At 35.5% G+C, this 15,834-nt stretch overlaps 2 protein-coding genes across 3 annotated transcripts in view; one reads left to right on the plus strand and one right to left on the minus strand.

The window, feature by feature from the left end:
- Positions 1–253: 253 nt before the first annotated feature.
- ripk3 (receptor-interacting serine-threonine kinase 3) overlaps positions 254–15,834 on the minus strand; it is a 16,698-nt gene continuing 1,117 nt past the window's right edge. The window contains exons 1-13 of one of the 2 annotated variants that reach the window (XM_079865913.1): positions 15,091–15,456; positions 13,836–14,160; positions 9,588–9,739; positions 8,472–8,521; positions 7,735–7,890; positions 6,409–6,491; positions 5,802–5,859; positions 5,594–5,634; positions 3,078–3,108; positions 2,944–2,993; positions 2,841–2,859; positions 1,803–1,853; positions 260–1,056 (exon numbers count right to left, since the gene is read on the minus strand). In XM_079865913.1, coding sequence (XP_079722039.1) covers positions 956–1,056; positions 1,803–1,853; positions 2,841–2,859; positions 2,944–2,993; positions 3,078–3,108; positions 5,594–5,634; positions 5,802–5,859; positions 6,409–6,491; positions 7,735–7,890; positions 8,472–8,521; positions 9,588–9,739; positions 13,836–14,160; positions 15,091–15,251 — 1,278 coding nt within the window. In that variant the 5' untranslated portion in view covers positions 15,252–15,456 and the 3' untranslated portion in view covers positions 260–955. Of the gene's footprint in view, positions 1,057–1,802; positions 1,854–2,840; positions 2,860–2,927; positions 2,994–3,077; positions 3,109–5,593; positions 5,635–5,801; positions 5,860–6,408; positions 6,492–7,734; positions 7,891–8,471; positions 8,522–9,587; positions 9,740–13,835; positions 14,161–15,090; positions 15,505–15,834 lie in introns of those variants that run through there. The other variant, XR_013820476.1, reaches the window with a different exon arrangement.
- Positions 15,484–15,834, plus strand: part of khnyn (KH and NYN domain containing) — a 26,352-nt gene continuing 26,001 nt past the window's right edge. The window contains exon 1 of the mRNA XM_079865912.1: positions 15,484–15,576. The gene's annotated coding sequence lies outside the window, so the exon portion shown is untranslated. The remainder of the gene's footprint in view (positions 15,577–15,834) is intronic.

The following is a 15,834-nucleotide window of genomic DNA, read 5'->3' on the forward strand; positions in this document are numbered from 1 at the left end:
CAGAGTTGCGTGATATAAAGTCAGAATTGCGTGATATATAGTCAGAGTTGCGTGATATATAGTCAGAATTGCGTGATATAAAGTCAGAGTTGCGTGATATAAAGTCAGAGTTGCGTGATATAAAGTCAGAGTTGCGTGATATAAAGTCACCAGGAGCCTGTTGACTAAACCACACACACCATCACTCCTGATCCTCCTCCTCATATGACTGATCATAAAGCACAGGGAATATCCAACACACGGAGACACAGCTTGGGAAAAATATACATTTTAATCAAAGGTAAGAAAAGTATTTGTTAGCTCGTTACAGATGTTAAAACAGTGGCATGTCCCAAAGTCTTCATGAATCTGATTTGTCTTCAAAAAACGGTTTGGAGTAATTATGACATAAAAAGTTGGAATTATGACAAAAAAAAAGTAAATTATGACATACTAAGTCATACAAATATATATGGAAGCTTGTTTCCGCCACAGAATGAAAAATAAAAAAAGGTAATTGCGTCTTTTTATCTCACAATTTGGAGAATTCTCAGAATTGTGTGATATAGTCAGAATTGCCTGATATAAAGTCAGAATTCTGACTTTTTTCTCAGAATTGCATGTTTATATCTCCCAATTCTGACTTTAACTCGCAATTCTGACTTTATATCACGTAATTTGGAGATTTAAAGTCAGAAAGTCAGAATTGCATGATATAAAGTCGCAATTGTGAGGTAAAAAGTTGCAATTATCTTTTAAAATGTTTTATTCTGTGGCGGAAACAAGCTTCCGTAAATATATGACTAAATCATAATCACAAAGAAGGGGAAAAAAATCTGCATGTAAAATATAACTTCTTTCTTTCAATTTTGTTGGCCAAACTCGTGACTTGTTCAGCCAGACTGAAAACCCTGGAGTTTTCCTCACTCTTCTAAACCAAACTCGCCACTTCCAGTCTCATAATGTCTCTAGGGCTTTATTTGGTCTGGTGTCTCTGCCGGGATCTCTGAATAATGCTCATGCAGTTGTTGTTGCCGATCTGAACTCCGAGCACGTTGGACATGTTGATGTGGACGCCTAAAAGAGAAGCAGAGAAGCGAACGAGTGAGTCAAGCTTTCAGTTCCTGATTGGAGAAGACTGATGATTACTGATGTCTGACCTTCAACAGTTATTGCTCAAGGAGTTTTATCATCATGCAATCTGCACCATTTATGCATAATATTCACTTAAAAGTAGAGTTGTCAATCAATTAAAATCTGTACTTGAATGTATCACATGACAAGCCAGTTTGATTTATTTTAATAACTGATCACACTAAATGAACGTTGCATTGACAGCCCTGCTTAAAAGTTAACGTTAATCATTAAAAACATTTTTATCTTGTCTTAAAAAGTAACTCCACTCAGACTTTCAATCGTTCACTAAATGCAAAATGCCTCATTTATCGAGGCGACTGCAGATTTGTGGTTTAGCAAATTTTTTGATTTGTACCACAATAATGAATGAATTTGAAATCGCTGGTGTTTCTGACATCACAAACTACCTTGTAACCAATCAGATCAACGTGTGATCGTCAACCAGTGGATCTCTGAGTGAGTGAGTGAGTGGAGGCGGGGCTCATCTGCATATTGATAGAACCGCGCATACTAAATGAGGCAAGGGTGTCGAGTTACATTCAAGATATTTTAAGGCATGAAGAAATGTCATTATATTATTCATCAAAGATGAGTTTTAAAGGATACACTGATCGACTACAGGGGGACTTGTGTGAGTGTGTTATATGACATGCTTTACAGTATAAAATCAGACTAAATGATCTTACCAGTGCTGTTTCCGCTCTCTCTCCGAGTGCGCTCTTTGATCGTGAAATTACCTGATAATAAATAAAATGCAGCTCATATCTCTTGCTTTCATTGGTGTGAACTCATTAAATGTGCATATAGCGGCAGAATTGAAGATCCCGTTTCACCAGATCAGATATCAGATCAGTAAAAACACATGATGAAGTGACCAGGTGTAGAGAAGGGCCTATCGTATGTGAAGAGAAGGTCGGCAAACAGCAAAACTACAACATTTATTCATGCTACAATGCATGCTGGGAACTCACAAACCCTAAACATGTTCACTATGTAATTCTTTGATCAACATTTGGTGATTCTGTAGGGCTAACATGGGTCTGTTTAAGTCCCATACTAACTTTCCTCAGTATTTGTGGCTCAAAAGGTCCCCATTTTACATTTTGTTTTTAAGAATTTTTTACTCAGAGATGACTTGTTTAGATTTATGGCTTTGATTTATTTGCAGTTTAAGAGTAAAACGTGATTTTGAAAATATATATTTCATATAAAAATTTAAAATATTATTTTTGCACATTTTTCATAACAATAAACGTACAATTCTGTAACTTAAGGTCAGTTTTCAAACTTTTGTTCACTTCAGCAATAATCTGCCGAGTGTCGTCTTTGAAAAGAGATCAAACTTCAGTCTGTCGCTCTGAAGCGTTCAAGATTTACCACAGTTTGAGTTGTAAATGTAATTTTCAGATCTATATGCTCAAAAAGTGAATAAATGGATTATAAATACAGCGTAAATATAATTTAGTACCATAAAATCCCCTAAAAATACAAAATATTAAATAAACATTATCCAACTAAAATATATTACATTCATTTCATTGACAAAAAAAAATAATACATCATATTTGACTGTTAAACTGGAAAATATGCATTTTTTATTTTTTTACGGTGACGTCCTGAGAAATGCACCATGTTTACGGATTTCTGCATGAGTTTCAATTGCCGTTCAATTACACTTTCTCAAGATATACTGGACATCCTGAGTAAACCTTCAGAACACTGACCTGGTGTCGACGTTTGGCGCTGTAAGAAACAAACACATAAACCTGTGAGTCGGTCAGTCGTATGAAGGGTTAGTTAGTTAGTTTGACTGGTGTGGTCTCAGACCTGTGTGGTTCTGGGAGGCGTCAGAGGCGCAGCGGGACGAGGAAACGAGTCTGCAACAACACAAACAAACGCATTCAGCACTAAACAAATCATGGGAATCATCACTGTGCATTTTGGATTTTTGTTCAGATCACCTCTGTTCACGGGGTCACTGGCTCCTGTTTCCTACGAGACAGAGATACAGCTGTGGTCACGGTGAGCTTATTTACAGCACACGTTTACCTTTACTTTCATTTATCTCTTCATTTCACACTGAAAACTGTTTGAATAATTTAACTAGAGATGCACCGAATTGAAAAAGCTCATGTACTCTTATCATCGTTTAGCAGACCATGAATGGCAATCAGAATTTAATATTAATAAGAAAGAAAAAAAAAAAAAAAAGAATATATATATACATATACAGTGAGGAAAATAAGTATTTGAACACCCTGCTATTTTGCAAGTTCTCCCACTTAGAAATCATGGAGGGGTCTTTTTAACTATTTATTTGTATGATACAGCTGCAAATAAGTATTTGAACACCTGAGAAAATCAATGTTAATATTTGGTCCAGTAGCCTTTGTTTGCAATTACAGAGGTCAAACGTTTCCTGTAGTTTTTCACCAGGTTTGCACACACTGAGGAGGGATTTTGGCCCACTCCTCCACACAGATCTTCTCTAGATCAGTCAGGTTTCTGGGCTGTCGCTGAGAAACACGGAGTTTGAGCTCCCTCCAAAGATTCTCTATTGGGTTTAGGTCTGGAGACTGGCTAGGCCACGCCAGAACCTTGATATGCTTCTTACAGAGCCACTCCTTGGTTATCCTGGCTGTGTGCTTCGGGTCATTGTCATGTTGGAAGACCCAGCCTCGACCCATCTTCAATGCTCTAACTGAGGGAAGGAGGTTGTTCCCCAAAATCTCGCAATACATGGCCCCGGTCATCCTCTCCTTAATCCAGTGCAGTCGCCCTGTCCCATGTGCAGAAAAACACCCCCAAAGCATGATGCTACCACCCCCATGCTTCACAGTAGGGATGGTGTTCTTGGGATGGTACTCATCATTCTTCTTCCTCCAAACACGTTTAGTGGAATTATGACCAAAAAGTTCTATTTTGGTCTCATCTGACCACATGACTTTCTCCCATGACTCCTCTGGATCATCCAAATGGTCATTGGCAAACTTAAGACGGGCCTTGACATGTGCTGGTTTAAGCAGGGGAACCTTCCGTGCCATGCATGATTTCAAACCATGACGTCTTAGTGTATTACCAACAGTAACCTTGGAAACGGTGGTCCCAGCTCTTTTCAGGTCATTGACCAGCTCCTCCCGTGTAGTTCTGGGCTGATTTCTCACCTTTCTTAGGATCATTGAGACCCCACGAGGTGAGATCTTGCATGGAGCCCCAGTCCGAGGGAGATTGACAGTCATGTTTAGCTTCTTCCATTTTCTAATGATTGCTCCAACAGTGGACCTTTTTTCAGCAAGCTGCTCGGCAATTTCCCCGTAGCCCTTTCCAGCCTTGTGGAGGTGTACAATTTTGTCTCTAGTGTCTTTGAACAGCTCTTTGGTCTTGGCCATGTTAGTAGTTGGATTCTTACTGATTGTATGGGGTGGACAGGTGTCTTTATGCAGCTAACGACCTCAAACAGGTGCATCTAATTTAGGATAATAAATGGAGTGGAGGTGGACATTTTAAAGGCAGACTAACAGGTCTTTGAGGGTCAGAATTCTAGCGGATAGACAGGTGTTCAAATACTTATTTGCAGCTGTATCATACAAATAAATAGTTAAAAAATCATACATTGTGATTTCTGGATTTTTTTTTTTAGATTATGTCTCTCACAGTGGACATGCACCTACGATGACCATTTCAGACCCCTCCATGATTTCCAAGTGGGAGAACTTGCAAAATAGCAGGGTGTTCAAATACTTATTTTCCTCACTGTATATATAATAATAATATATAATATAATATAATATAATATAGATTTTAATTAATATTAAATTCTCTGTCAACATTGCCATTGCTAAAATAAAATTAATAACTTAAATATGAATAACAATTTAATAAAATAATGTATTATTAATTTAGTGAATAATGTAATATGTAAAATTAGATAAGAAATATAAGAAATATATACAAAATATAATATTACATCAGTGAAATTATTTTAAAATTATTAATATTGCTTTTACTTTGTTAAAATGGTTAAAATAATTTTTTATAATATAATATAACATAACATAATAGGCCTATAACATAATATAATATTTTGTTCTGTATAATATAATATAATATAACAATATAATAAACATAATATGATATAATGTAATGTAACTTAATAAAATATAATATAACATAACATAACATAACATAATATAACATAATAAAACATAATATAACATAATATTTTGTTCTGTATAATATGACTTAATATATTATAACATAATATTTTGTACTGTATAAAATAATATAACAATATAATATAATAAAACAGTGTAATATATCATAATATAACAATATAATATTATATAATATAACATAACATAAAATAATGTAAAATAATATCATATGATATAACATAACATCACATATAATATAATATAATATAATATAATATAATATAATATAATATAATATAATATAATATAATATAATATAATACCTGTTTGGGAAGTGATCCGGTGACATTCTGAGGACGTTCTTCTGAAAGACACAAAGAAGAAGAAGAAGAGAATATTGATGAACTGCTTCTGTTCCTCTATAGTCATTCAGATAAAAGTGTGTGTAGCACACACAGATGTGAACATGTGAACACACAGATGTGAACATGTGAACACACAGATGTGAACATGTGAATGTGTTGAACACACCGTTCTGTGGGTTACGGGAGATCTGGACTGATCTCAGACTGGAACAGACGTCACCATCCTGATCATGAGAAGAGCAGAGAAGATCTGGTCAACTCGACCGGTTCAGATACACACACACACACACACACACACACACACACACACACACACACACACACACACACACACACACACACACACACACACACACACACAGGCATTTGATTATGAGTATCTGCAATTAAGGCTTTTTAAGACCTGCACAAATAAAATGATTTCCACATGAGCCGGACAGAGATCTAGTGAGACCCAAACGAGCCATTTAAACAACAGCTCAAATTATATATACACATGTTTTCAGAGTTTGATAAAATGATAAACCTCAAATTTCAGCCTTCAACCATGTTTTAAGAAAAGAGATGATCCAAACTTATAAATGATTATATTTAGATTAATTTAAAATATGATTGCTGCTTTTCCATGCCCAAATATAACACCTCTTGAAATGATCAAGACTATCTGTGGCTTTAAGTTTGATACGACTGAACTTCAGGAAAAACCAGGCAATCTGCACCCGGCTGAAACTGAAGCAGAACTGAATGAGCTGAGTGTGAGAAGTGTGTTTGACCAGGTGTTTGAGGACGTCTCTGACGGCATCACTGATCCCACGCTGGTGCTTCTCCAAGATCCTCTCCGTCACCTTCACACAGTCTGGACACACACCAACACATCACCCAATCAAACACACACCAGCACATTACACACATCACCCAATCAAACACACACCAGCACATTACACATTACACACATCACCCAATAAAACACACACATTACACACATCACCCAATCAAACACACACCAGCACATTACACACATCACTCAATAAAACACACACATTACACACATCACCCAATAAATCATGTCAATCATGAAAATAATCCAAGAATAAGAAATATTAGATTTTTTTAATTATTAAAAATAAATAGAATTTTATGTAAATAACATTAAATAAAACGTCTGATTAAATTAAGAAATTTGATAAAAAAAATTAAAACTGATTAAATAAATGAAATTTGATTTAAATAAATACATTTGATACAAAAAAATAAATAAAAAAATAACAAGATTAACTAAATAAACAAATACATTTGATTAAAATGAAAAATATTTCTTTAAATAAATAATAAATTAAGATATTACAAAATTAAAATATATTTTTTAAATAAATAAAAATAAGAAAAGCAGTGTAGAAATGTAAAAATAAAAAACATACTGCTAAACTAAAGAACTAAATTAATTAATTTAGATAAAACAATATTTATTACAATAAATAAATGAAATTTGATTTAAATAAATAATAAATAAATAATAAATGGATGATCGTATTTGGCATCTAAAAGCTTGAAAAATAAATAAATAAAAAACATTTGATTAAAGTAAACAAAAAAAAAAAATTAAAACAAATAAAATGTTTATTTAAATGAAATTTGATTTAAATAAATAAATAAATAAATAAATAAATAAACAAGGATGATTATTTGGCATCTTAAAGATAGAAAAATAAATAAATAAAAAGATTAAATAAATATATATGTTTATTCAAATAAATAATAAATTAATGCACTTGATTAAAATAAATAAAAACGGATTAATAAAATTTCATTTACATAAAGAAAAGAAGTGTAAAAAAAACACTACTAAACTAAATAGGTATATAAATAAAATAAAATAAATGAAATTTGATTTAAATAAATAATAAATTAATACAAAGATGATCATATTTGGCATCTATAAGATTGAAAAAATAAATAAAAATTTGATTAAAATAAACAAGTAAAAAGATTATAACAAATAAATAATGAATTAATGCACAGATTAATGTAATTTAAAAAAATAAAACAATAAAATAAGCAGTATATAAATGAATAGATGTGCCGCTGCTGGCGTTCCTGACCGAGGAAGGACGGTCTGCGCTGGGCGTCCTGGTCCCAGCAGCTCCTCATGAGCTCCACCAGTCCCTCCAGTCCTTCAGTCTCGCCGAGGCGGATCAGGGTCAGGTCCGGCCGGTCGCCCTGAGGGATCCGGAACCGCACCAGGCTGGACACAGCGTCTGGAACACACACACACACACACACACACACACACACACACACACACACACACACACACACACACACGCCGACATCACATTCATTCATATGGACGACGCTTTTATCCAAAGCATTCTGGGTTTGAAATGAACTCTTTCACTCACTGGCCAATCTGGCCATTCAGAGCTTCTACTAGCCCAAAAGAAGAAGAAATAAAGCGGATTAACTACGTCACAGCTTATCAAATATGGATTCCAAACATTCATTTCTTATTCAAACAAAATCCTGTCATCCAGCATCTCCTCTCTTCCATCCGTTTCACCATAAATGTGTTTTAGTCGGACAGATCGATACAGTACAAAGAACATAAAATAATATATTTTCTGTTCACAGAAAGACTACTCCCTATATGTACAGTTGTTTTCTTCTTTTGTTGTTGTTTTGTTAAAAAGAAACATTTCTGATGAGGAGATGTACGGCAAACACGACTGTATTGTGTATGTATGGGAATATATTTGTATGTTGTGTGCGTATGTTTTTGATATGAAGATATCTGATGTACATCTGATTGAAGTGTAATGTTTATCTAGTAGATGCTTACTGCTGTACGGCTCCTTCCCAGTGACGATTGACCACAGCAGGACACCGTAGCTGGAGAGCAAACATTCACAAAACACACATTAGCACATTATATTCAGTCATGATACTACAGCCTGTTCAGAAAACACTCTCTGCCTGTCAATCACTTTATCTGACGTCTGATTGGCTGGCGTGTGTTTGGTGGGCGGGGTTTCGAGGAGGCTGACGTAAACTAAGATCTAATCTCTAGTCCTTTTTTTATTTTTATTATTATACCATCAATACAAAACACATTAAACCGAAAGTAGGATGTACGTGTATTAATGTGAAGTGTGTGTAAAATTGTGTTGAGTATGTGTATATCTCTATTATAAGTTTCCTAATATATATGTAGAACAATGCTCATTATAGTATAACATTAGTTAACTACATTAGTTAGCATGAACTAATAATGAACTGCACTTACAAGCATTTATTAATCTTTGTTAATGTTAATTTTTAATTGAAATCTTGTTCACATTAGTTACTGCACTGTGAACTAACATGAACAAACAATGAACAGCTTTACTTTTATCAACTAATGTTACCAAAGATGAATAAATACAGTAACAAATGTATTACTCATGGTTAGTTCATGTTAGTTAATACATTAACTAATGTTGACTAATGAACCTTACTGTAAAGTGTTACCGCAATAGTATTAATCAAAGATGCAATAAGGGAAAAAAAATAAGTAAATTATCAGAGAGACGGAGAGGTTGTTGAGAGAAGATGAAAAGAAGATAAAAATATCTAGAGAGAGTCAAACCAAACAAATGTATATGTATATATAAATAAAGGGCGAGGTGGGGCAAAACACTTGTTTGTCAAACACTTCTTAAATCAAGATGCATTTACTAGATGAGTAAAATGTCGTAAGATATTATGTCCTGTTTTTCGGGGGAATTAATCAAAATTAAGTGAGTTGATTTTTTTTTTTAAAGCAAAAACTCACTTAATTTTGATTAATTTCCCCAAAAAAACAAGTCATTTTAGTACTTTAGTAAATGCATCTTGATTTAAGAAGTGTTTGACGTGGACTGGAAACAAGTCAACAATACCGAGTAATACTGAGTTTTTCTGCAGTGTGGTGCAGTACCTGTAGACATCGGAGGCTTTGCTGGGCTTGTAGTTGACGGACCGCAGCGCTTCAGGAGGCATGTAGCTCAGCGTTCCTCCCTCGTCCTCGTTTCGCTCGCCCGAACACCTCGACGCGCTGAGAGCCACTCGAGACAAGCCGAAGTCTGTGATCTGCAGACCACACACAGCGTTACACACAGCGTTACACACAGCGTTACACACAGCGTTACACACAGCGTTACACACGGCGTTACACACGGCGTTACACACGGCGTTACATACACACGGCGTTACACACGGCGTTACACACGGCGTTACATACACACGGCGTTACACACGCCGTTAGGCACGTCGTTACACACACACACGGTGTTACACACACGCGGCGTTACACACGGCATTACGCAAGGCGTTACGCACGGCATTACGCAAGGCGTTACGCAATTCGTTACGCACGGCGTTAGGCACAGCGTTACACACACACACGGTGTTACACACACGCGGTGTTACACACGGCGTTACACACGGCATTAGCCATGGCGTTACGCAAGGCGTTACACGCAGCGTTACGCACGGCGTTAGGCACAGCGTTACACACACACGTGTTACACACACGCGGTGTTACACACGGCGTTACACACGGCATTAGCCATGGCGTTACGCAAGGCGTTACACGCAGCGTTACGCACGGCGTTAGGCACAGCGTTACACGCGGCGTTACACACACACATGGTGTTACACACGCGCGGCGTTACACACGGCATTACGCAAGGCGTTACGCAATTCGTTACGCACGGCTTTAGGCACGGCGTTAGGCACGGTATTACACTGCTGAATCTGCTGACAGAAGCATTTATCAGCAGTGAGATGTGGAGGATGGGGCTCTTGGTCATTTCTGACCGAAAAATTGTACATCCGTTTTTTTTTTACTTTATGTTTTATGTTTTTCATCACTGGAATGGTACGAAACTTAGTAAAGGTTTTTGCTCATGGACATGATTTGAGAAGGTTAAATGGTCCTGAAAAAAAAGTCACACTTGAGCTCCTCGCGGTCAGAAACGAGCGTATTGGAAATGGAGACGAGTTTCCTCTAGTGGAAGCGTTTGGAACTGCAGCCGAACAACATCTCACTGAAAGATCGTTTATGGAGATATCAAGATCATATTTGAAACACAACTTGTTTAGTTTTATGCCTTTGATTTTCTCACAGTTTTAGAGCAAAACATGCTTTTGAAAATATATATTTCATGTAAAAATGTATCTGTGATCTGCAGGTTGGAGACAGAGGGTTAAACACAGCCAGTCTCTGCTGATATGGACGTAGAGTTTAATTCTAGAAGGAATATTGCGATGATAACATCCTGAATCTGCGCTGAGAGAAGCACTTATCAGATGCTTGGAGGATTTGAGGATTTGAATCAGACTTTCTCTCATTAAACTTAAACTGATCATTTTGCACTAAATTAAAAACATGATTTGTGTAAACAAATCAGACATTATATAAAAGCTCTTTTACAACAATTATTAGGGACGCACCGATATCTACATTTTAGCCGATAACCGATAATTCTTTATATTTGAAAGGCGATAACTGATAATCTCACCATTAAAATCCACGTCTCAAACACACAATTATAATGTTCTCATGATCTTTTTATGTAGCCGATATGACAGACTTGCACTACTTTACTGTATTTTCCTTTTTAAAGTTATTCCAATCATATTTCAAGCGATTCAAACCCAATCATGTTGAACAATGCGCATCTGAAGAGTCTCAGCTGAAGGAAATAATACATTATTTATCAGCTCTAATATATTGGCCACATTTTGTTTTTAGGGCCGATAACGATAACATTAAAAACGATCATATATCGGCTGGTACCGTTATGGTGGCCAATTTATCAAGCATCTCTACACATTAGACCTTATTGTAAACTGTGGTAAAAACTAAACTAGCACATCAACACAGGAGAAACGTGCAGGAGAGGTCAAGAGGTCACGTTCCATTAGGAGTTCTGTTTGAACTCTCGGCCTCGAGGAGGATCGTTCAGTCTTTACCGTCAGTCTTTGTTTTTAAAGCAGATTATAATCATTCAGGAGACGATCTGATGGCTTATGTCCCAATCTCATCCTGATCCATCGGAGAGAGCTGGAGTCGAGCTTCAGGAGTTTCACAGAAACATTATAGTCATGTAAACCTTTTAATCGCACTACTCTCTCAAGTCAACATCAAATCAAAGTGGACAATTCATGTTTTGTATGGAATATTACAGTGTTTACTGTAAATGATTTATCGGTGGACATCATAGTTTTAAAAATCTTGAATCTGAATAACTTACCCTCCCTCTTGCACTTGGCATGTCTTCGACTGACTTATGTGCCATAATTATTCATTTATATGTCATAACTTCGACTTATTAAATACTTTACATACTTATTACATAAGTAAAAATTATCACTTAGTTTATCATAGGTTTGACTTTTTGTCAATTTCGACTGTCATAATTATTACATTAGACGAAATTTAAACCTTTTACTTGATAATTTCAACTTTTTGTCAGAATTATTACATAAAAGTAAAAATTATAACTTTGCATGTCATAATTTCGACTTTTCAACTCATGACAGTCATAATTTTGTTTTTATTTCATAATTTCAACTTTTCATAACTATTGCACAAAAGTCAAAATTATCACTTAGTATGTCAAAAGTTTGACTTTTTGTGTCAATTTTGACCTTTTATTTCATAGTAATTATCATAAGTCAAAATTAAACTTGATGTCATATTTTCGACTTTTTATGTCATAATCGACTTTCTAAGCCAAAAAATTTGTTCGGCATCAATACCGATATATTATTATATATTTTTAAAAGATTGTGTGGCTCAACAGGTTTATAGTGCATTTTTATAGAGCGCTGAAATAAATGTGCATTATAAAATCTGTTCAGTCATAAGCTTGACTTTATCTCATAATTATGAGTTAGTATGTCATATTTTAGTTTTTTTCTCAATTTGTCTTTTTATCTTATAATTTCAAAGTCATAATTCTGACTTTTTATGTCATAAATGACTTTATAAGGCAAATAAATTTTTTTATAGATCGGTATTGATGGCGAACAAATTTTTTAACAAACTTTTAAGTCAAAAAATTTGTTCGACATCAATACCGATATATAATTTTTTTTTTATTTTTTTTTTAGGATTGTGTGGCTCAACATGGTTAGCGTCGAGGCTGTCTGTGTGTAAAATCTGTTCAGTCATAAGCTTGACTTTATCTCATAACTATGAGTTAGTATGTCATATTTTAGTTTTTTTCTCAATTTGTCTTTTTATCTCATAATTTCAATGTTATAATCTCAACTTTTTAATATCATCATTTCAAAGTCATAATTTCGACTAATAATTCGAAATAATTTACTTTTTTCATTAATTGAATAGTCGATAATTGACTTTATCGATGCCTAAAAGAATTAACAATAAATAATATTTCGGTATTGATGGTCGAACAAATTTTTAAGTCAAAAAATGTGTTCGCCATCAATACAGATATACAATTTTTTTTTTTTTTTTTAGGATTGTGTGGCTCAACATGGTTAGCGTCGAGGCTGTCAGTGTGTAAAATCTGTTCAGTCATAAGCTTGACTTTATCTCATAATTATGAGTTAGTATGTCATATTTTAGTTTTTTTTCTCAATTTGTCTTTTTATCTCATAATTTCAATGTTATAATATCAACTTTTTAATATCATCATTTCAAAGTCATAATTTCGACTAATAATTTGAAATAATTTACTTTTTTCATTAATTGAATAGTCGATAATTGACTTTATCGATGCCTAAAAGAATTAACAATAAATAATATTTCGGTATTGATGGTCGAACAAATTTTTAAGTAAAAAAATGTGTTCGCCATCAATACATACAATTTCATTTATTTTTTTAGGATTGTGTGGCTCAACATGGTTAGCGTCGAGGCTGTCAGTGTGTAAAATCTGTTCAGTCATAAGCTTGACTTTATCTCATAACTATGAGTTAGTATGTCATCATTTACTTTCTTTTCTCTTTTTATCTCATAATTTCAATGTCATAATTCAGATTTTTTATGTCATAATTGACTTTATAAGCCAAATGGGGTTTTTTTTATATCGGTATTGATGTCGAACAAACTTTTAAATCAAAAAAATTGTTTGACATCAATACCGATATATATTACTATGTTTTTTAGGCTGTGTGGCTGCACATGTGTGTAGTGCATGCGTGGACTGGCCTTGGCGACGAGGCTGTCGTTGAGGAGCACGTTGCTGGGCTTCAGGTCGAGGTGCAGCAGAGGAGGACTCAGCTGATGGAGGAAGTTCATGCCCAGGCCGATCTGATGAGCCATGCGGAAGCCCAGGGGCCACGGGGGGGGCCCGGCCAGCGTCTGCAGGAGCCCGGACACCGAGCCCTTGGCCATGAACTCCATCACCAGCCCACACTGCAGCGGGAGCCGGGACTCCCCCAGACGGCCCTCGTACAGGCCGAGGATCTGCATGACGTACGGGCTCCCTCCCTGGAACATCAGCGCTGCCTCTCTCTGGATAGAGGACGTGGACCTGCTCAACCAGACCAGGACAATAAACGAGAAAGAAAGAATTTCAAGAATGACTTTTGACTTTTTTTCTCATATTTTTGACTTTTTTAGTCAAAAAATTTGATTGACATCAATAACGATATATCATTTCCTTTTCTTTTTTTTTTTTTTTTTAGATTGTGTGGCTCAACAGGTTTATAGTGCATCATTAGATGTGTGTGTAGGCGGGCCTGGACTGGCCTGGGCATCGAGGCTGTCGTTTAGCAACACGTCGCTGGGCTTCAGTTATAAGCTCGATTTTTGATCTCATAATTATGAGTTAGTATGTCATATTTAAATTTTTGTCTCAATTTGTCTTCGTATCTCGAAGAGGTCGTGGACCTGATCAACGGGCCGGGAGAAATGAGAACACACAATTCATCTTTACAATAATAAACATGTTTACAGTGCATTTTCATAGAGCGCTGAAATAAATCTACTTGATAACATTTGTTCATTAATAAGCTTGACATTTTATCTCATAATTATGACTTAGTATGTCATAATTTCATCTTTATTTGTCTTTTTATCTCATAATTATGACTGACTTTGTAATAATTTCGACTTTTTAATAGCACAATTTCAACTTTTTATGTCATTACTGACTTTAAGTCAAAAAAAATTGTTCTGCATAAATACTGATATATTATTATAGATTTCTCCAAACATACAGAATAATCAGAACACTAAATGAGTTGACATTCTGGAACACAAAACACATAATTAATCACAATTAAACACGCAATTAATTAATGTTAATACAGGAATGCAAATGGTAACCAGGATCAAGTTTCTGCCAAAGAACTGTGGTGATTTGACCAGTAGCGGATGTTGCTCCATACGGGGCAAGTTGTCACAAGGGGAACCTGACTAGAAAAGCACTGAAGAACAGATGTAGGATGATCTACTTTACCCGTCTTTATAAAGCAGCCGCTTTATCGCCACATCCATGACCCATCCCGTGTGTTTGGCCCGGTAGATCTCACCGAATCCCCCGCAACCGATCTTCACAAAACCCTGCAGACTGCCGTCATTAACCACTTCCGGTCTGCGGCAGAACTGACCGGCGTCCATCGATAATCGATACCGTTAAACAGTCTTAAAGCTTAAACATGTCATGATATGTTTGAGACCATCGCTGTTTTCTCAAAGTTCCCTGTTAAATGGCGACGCTTCCAATCCACATCGTGAAGTTCGTTTGTTTCACTTCCCCATCAAACACAAACACACACACATACACACATACACACGCGCACACGCGCACACGCACGCACGCGCTGACGTCACCTCACCTGTGCTCAGACCTACGGAAGCACGTGACTGCCACCTGAGAGGAAAAACAATAACAAATCATGCTTTGGTCTATCGAAATTATGACATAAAAAGTTGAACTTTTAAGGTAAGTCATTATTGTGATGTAAATTGAAATTATGACATAAAATTACACATTTATGAGATGAACAGTCGAAATTGTTACATAATAATGAGATGAAAAATCGAATTTATGACATACCAGCCTACTAAGTCAATTAGGAGATAAAAAGTCCAGTCAACTGGGATAAAAAGTAAATCATATAATTATACTTAATTATTACTCTTAAGTCATCATTTTTAAGTCTTTATTAGGCTATACAGGCTTGTACATTTGTGTACATTT

Source organism: Squalius cephalus (genome assembly GCF_949319135.1).
Source record: "Squalius cephalus genome assembly, chromosome: 3".
NCBI classification, from domain to species: Eukaryota; Metazoa; Chordata; class Actinopteri; order Cypriniformes; family Leuciscidae; genus Squalius; species Squalius cephalus.